The sequence below is a fragment of the Sinocyclocheilus rhinocerous genome, unplaced genomic scaffold (genome assembly GCF_001515625.1).
Source record: "Sinocyclocheilus rhinocerous isolate Xijiao unplaced genomic scaffold, SAMN03320098_v1.1 scaffold1035, whole genome shotgun sequence".
Classification (NCBI taxonomy): domain Eukaryota; kingdom Metazoa; phylum Chordata; class Actinopteri; order Cypriniformes; family Cyprinidae; genus Sinocyclocheilus; species Sinocyclocheilus rhinocerous.
In genome coordinates, this window is record NW_015628318.1 from 14,012 (window position 1) to 19,775 (window position 5,764).

The 5,764-nt window shown below is 36.2% G+C and overlaps 1 protein-coding gene across 1 annotated transcript in view; it reads left to right on the forward strand.

Annotated features, from left to right (window-relative positions):
- LOC107737384 (cytochrome P450 2J2-like) overlaps positions 1-4,588 on the forward strand; it is a gene marked incomplete at its 5' end in the record, with an annotated part of 9,867 nt that extends 5,279 nt beyond the window's left edge. Inside the window, 2 exons of the mRNA XM_016548870.1 lie at positions 4,296-4,447; positions 4,580-4,588. Coding sequence (XP_016404356.1) covers positions 4,296-4,447; positions 4,580-4,588 — 161 coding nt within the window. The remainder of the gene's footprint in view (positions 1-4,295; positions 4,448-4,579) is intronic.
- Positions 4,589-5,764: the final 1,176 nt, after the last annotated feature.

The window sequence follows — 5,764 nt, forward strand, 5'->3', positions numbered from 1 at the left end:
CAGAATTGTGAGATAAAAAGTAGTAATTCACTTTTTAATTTTTTATTCCATGACAGAAAAAAAAAAACAGAATTGTGAGATGTAAATTCAAAATTGTGAGTAGAAAAGTGAGAATTGCAAGATATAAACTCGGGAAAAAGTCAGAAATAGGAGAAAAGAATTGTGAGATAAATATGTAAATATTCCGTGGCGGAAACGGCATTTCATACGGATGTACGTCACAATACAGAATAAAAGATCTGTCACTACTTCAGTTTCATTGCAACTTTAAAAATATTCATATGCTGCTGGAAAAAACAGCTTAAACCAGTCTAAGCAGGTCTGTTGGCTGGTTTAAACAAGCTAGGTTTTGGACAAGCTTGTCAACCAGCTAAACCACCTGCTTGGTCAGGCTAGACAACCATTTTAAACCAGTAAGTGTCGTAGGCTGGTTTATGCTGACATTTTTCAAAAGAGACTGCTGTTTAGTTAGTGTTTCCAGATCTTATTAGAAACGCCATCAATCAATCCATCTGCTATGACAGGTACGTAAGCAATGTTTGGCTAATTTCTTAAAGTTAATCATCTATTTAATTAGTGACAAAGGACAAGCAACCAGATACTAATTACCTGCTCACAGATACATAGTGATATGGCTGTAGTACATTAGAGCCAAAGTCTCTACAGAATTAACTAGAGTTTTATATTTTCAAGAAAATATGAGTGGTACTTGCCCAGACAAAAGTCACTTCCATGATGCCAGAATGTTGCTTGTAGGGTTGTATGACGAAATCCCCAAAATGTACTGTGTCACGCATAATGTCATGGAATTTGGCAATTTTTTATGAATAGATCAAAAGTAAGGCTGTACACTTAATTAAATCGCGATATGGACTAGTACTTGTGAACATTAAACCGCAAAAAGACTGCTGTTTAAATATCAGTTGCGCAGTTTTGTCTACTACACAAACTAAAGTGCACACATGCCCTGCATCTCAATGTTCATACTATCCATCCTAAATAGTATGTGAGATTAGAATAAGTGTGTCCCAAAGCATAGTATGTTGAAAAGAGTATGCCACAAGTCTCCGGATGGTCTAACGCAGTGGTTCCCAAACCTGTCCTGGAGGCCCCCCTGCCCTGCACCTTTTGTATGTCTCCCTTATCTAACACACCTGATTCCACTCATCAGCTCGTTAGTAGAGACTGCAAGAACTAAATTGGGTGTGTCTGATTAGGGAGACATACAAAATGTGCAGGGCAGGGGGTCCTCCAGGACAGGTTTGGGAACCACTGGTCTAACGCTACTATTTCAGGTCGATTTTTGAAGTGTGGATCCGTGCACACTCTAATGGCTAATATTGTTCACAATCCATTGCGGTTTGGTGAAGGATTCTGTCCAGAACTACAAACACGAATAAAAACGCGTTAAAAACATTGCGGATGTGCGTGACCGGCGGTTAGGTAGAGAGGCTTAGAAAAAGGGGTTTGAGTTACTAATATTCAACATTTAACCTGGTAAAAAAAATATTTATTTAATGTTATCTGTGTTATTTCATCTGCAACAGCAATGTAAACTTTACATCCGTTTGGTCTTTAACTTTTAAATGCATCATTATGCATAAAATATGAGCAGAGTTCTCGGCATGAAAGACCCGCGACTGGCAGATCAATGTGCTACTTCTTTTCTCTCCAATACGGTAGGAAGTTAAATGAAATGCAATGTGGAGGATGTTAACTGTGACAAGATGATTGACAGGCCAGTTTACAGTGACAGGGTGCGTGTATCTATGCGACAGAGCATCCGTTAAAGACGCAATTGTGTGACGTGATAATATGTCCCAAAGCTTGCCTACTCTTCTTCAAAAGTGTGTACTTTTTCTTCACCAAAAGAGTACATACTTTAAGGGCGTAGTATAAGTAGGCACATTGAGACGCAGCATGTGTCTCTCATTGTTTATTTAAACAGGTGGGTGAAATCGATCACCAAGGACATAAAACATAAAAAAATGTCGATTTCGTGTGTATGTTGTTTCAGGAGGGTAATATAGCCTACATTTCCTGAGTCCGAGTCCAGTTAAAATGTTTAAAAGGGACAGTGTTTGTGTTTATGAAAATGGCGTTTCATTCGCGGACGTTCCGCGTCAGGCCTGGTGTTAAAATAATATCCAAATGGTTAGAGGCTCCAACACACTGAATACTCAAAGTAATGTAGGGCTGCAACAAACGATTATTTTGATAATCGATTAATCTAACGACTATTATAACAATTAATCGACTAATCATCGATTATTTCACTGATTAATAAGTAGACTTTTATTGATTATTCAGCTTTTGCAGTTAGTTAAAATATTGAGCTATATATATTCTAACAAATAAATAAAGGTAAGCACTTCAGATTTTGAAAGTCATATTATGTAATTACAATTATACAATTAATTTATACAAATAAATATATTTGGCACACAAAATGAGATGACAGAGAAACATATACCATTTAATTAGCTAAATGAAAAAGTAACTGAATGACATCATTCTGCCTAACATCTCTTTTTGTAAGTCATATGAATAAGAAACAAAATAAATGTTGTATGTTGTTATGTTATGTTATATCTTTATTGTCATTACACATGTCCATGCAATGAAATTCTGCTGGAGAATGTAAGTGATTTTAGCTAAGTGATAAAAGCGATTTTATTCACAACATAATCTCTCTTAAAATACAGTATAGGGTTATGATAATCAAACATAAAATCAGGTTGAAATTCTAACTGAAAGCGACACTGACTCTGGTTTTTCATATTTAATATTGTGTAAAGCTGCTTGATTTAAGGCTATTTATTGCATAAAGTACTATATAAATAAACTTGACGTGACTGGACTTTACTGGAGTACTAAATTGCAGAGCTCGTGTAACATTTCTCACCGCTGTCAGTTTTTATTGTGTTTATTTCGTTATTTAGAGGAAAGCGCGCAGCATATATTTATTAGTGATGTTTCGTTCGTGAACGAATCGTTCTTTTTGGACGAATCTTTTAGGTGAACGAATCGTTCTCGTTCACGTAATCCATTGACTCATATTTCTCGTTCACTGAAATTCCTCCCTCCAGGGCTGCGCGGCGCTATTGGCAGCGCATGCGCAGCTCGGTGAACCGGGTAGCTCTGTGGACTGTTTCATCCTGTCAAAGAATGACTAAACCTCGAGCCAATAGCCTTCGAGTTTGAGATGTGACGGAGCATGTGATTTGTTGAATGTAGTAAACGAATACGCCATTCACTGAACGAGTTTCTTTTGAGTCTGAACGAAATCGAGAGATCTTCTGTTCGTGAATGAAATGACTGAACTGGTACATGTCGTTCGTGAACGAACTGAATGAGAGTGTACCTGGTCAGTCGGCCATTTAGCATGTCAATCTCATCAGCAATCAGCAGAAAGCAGATGCAAAGCGCATTTATAGGTACTGTCCACATACGCTTGTTTATATATTCATATTTAGCATACAGAACATTAATCCCCGATTTATGAATGTGTAATTGTCTGACCAAACAATTAAAATGTTCATTATGCAAGAAAACCTTGTGTTTTGGTCATCTGAACAACTTTAGACTTTATTTATTTAATGAGTAGATTATGCACACATTTTAATAAAGCCAAATCAGTTTTTGTAACAAGTGAATACATTCGTTGACTTAAGACATTGTGATTTAATTATACAATCATTGAATTATTGTCATAAAGCATTACAAGAGCGACTCCATGACTGAAAGCAGCACAACTGTGTCTCTCTTTGTTTATTTAAACAGAAAACGTACTGCAGCACCACCAGTCGGACGGCGGGCGTGCTACATTATACAACAAAACAACTACATTTACATAACCAAGTCAGTGAAATTGGTGAATTGTTTTTCTTTGACTTTACAATGCTTCAAATGAGAAAGGATATTTAGGATTAACTGACTTGATGAATTGGACTTCATAAAACTACATGCGAGAGAGGACATTTTTAGGATGTACTGATTCAGTAATTAATTAGATTTCACTACAGTGAGAGATGAGCATTTTGGTGAACGTGTTTGTCAGATAATAAAATCAGTCTTGCTCGTGCTTCTCGTTATACTCTTATACTCATAGCTTGTTACTGGAAAATATTACTACATTACTTAAAACAGCTGAACTTCTGTCATGTGAGGCTGTTGAAAAAAATGTACCTTGATTAATATAATGTCATCATACTTCTAGTATGTTACTTGTCAAGTTTTCTGTTGTTAATGCCACAATGTGATTTTTAATTTTGCATTACGGCATCTGCTCACAGGTAAGCGAGCGTGTTTGGGAGAGCAGCTGGCTCGTCAGGTGATCTTCCTCTTCTTCACCTCTCTGCTGCAGCAATTCACCGTCACCAAATGTCCAGGAGAGGAACCCAGTTTGGAGGGAGAGATATGGTTCACATATGCTCCTGCTCCAACCGTATATGCGTGTGTCCTCACGTTAGACCAAAAGTCAGTTACAATTCTTTTATGCTAGCATTATTTCCACATTTTGCAAAATACAACATTGTTGCAATGTTGCAAACTTGGTTTTAAAATATAAATGTATCAGTGTATGTAATGATATTGATGTATAAAATGTACATGTATTTATACATGTATTAATGCATTAAGGCCTATGTAAATGATTTACAGATGTGTAAATCATATTTGTCATGTAAATAAATGACACTGGTTGAAAATTTATCACATGAAATATCTCTTTTTTTAAAAATAGATAAATATAGATAAATAGAACTGTTTCATTTTTTAAAAAAAAAGGCAAATTCTTAAGCCCCGTTCACACCAAGAACGATAACTATAAAGATAACGATATTAGCGTCCACACCAGCGAATGATATCGTCTGTTTATTCTCAAACTCGTTACAGCAGGATGGATTCTGATTGGCTGTCAAATTTTTTTTTTTTATCGTTCATCAGCTGGAAAAAAATCATTTTGAAAGTGATATGTTTCACAGTCACAGATTCATTACTAACAACAGCTGGGGTATTGTGTAACTTGCTGAGGCCCCAGAACCATAAAGGCCTGTCCTTTTGTAGTCTCAAACACTGCGTGTACAGACTACACACAGGAGGGGCAAACTCCCTTTTTAGATTCAGTGTGTGTACTTATAGGGCAAATGTCCATTCCTGATGTGCAGGAGGTTGGCATTAATTTGTCCCTTTTTAACGAGTTTGTTTGTTTAATCAACCCTTGCTACTGAAATTTTAAAGTAGAATTTTTGAAGTATTAATTGCACCCAGTGTTAAAAAGTGTGATAAAGTTTACACTTACAAACCTCTCAGACTGAAAATGGAGCAGCACGTATTAGGCCTGTACTACATTTCACAACATCTCTTGAGAGAATAAGAGGAAGAGCGCAAAACAAGGGTGTCTTATTACCTCCCCAAATTTATCAACTACTTATTCATTCAATGTATATGAAAAAAGATAAAGAACAGTCAATTGCTATATATACATGTATGATTAAAGCTGCAGAAAGAAAATATGAAGTTTGAAAAACCTCCAGAGCAAATGTAGACATGTCAGGCAGAACTGTGATGTTGCCCATGTCTTTGCAATAACTTGTTCTTATCTTTAAACTTTTACTTTGATAAATGTGTTTCCATAGGGTTCTGTTCTCCAACTTCATGGAATCTGGAGTGCCTTATGTAATATGTAATATCTCTCTACTCCTCCCCTCCAGTATTTACATTTCCCAGTTCTGTACAAAAGTACTTGTATAAATACAGACCA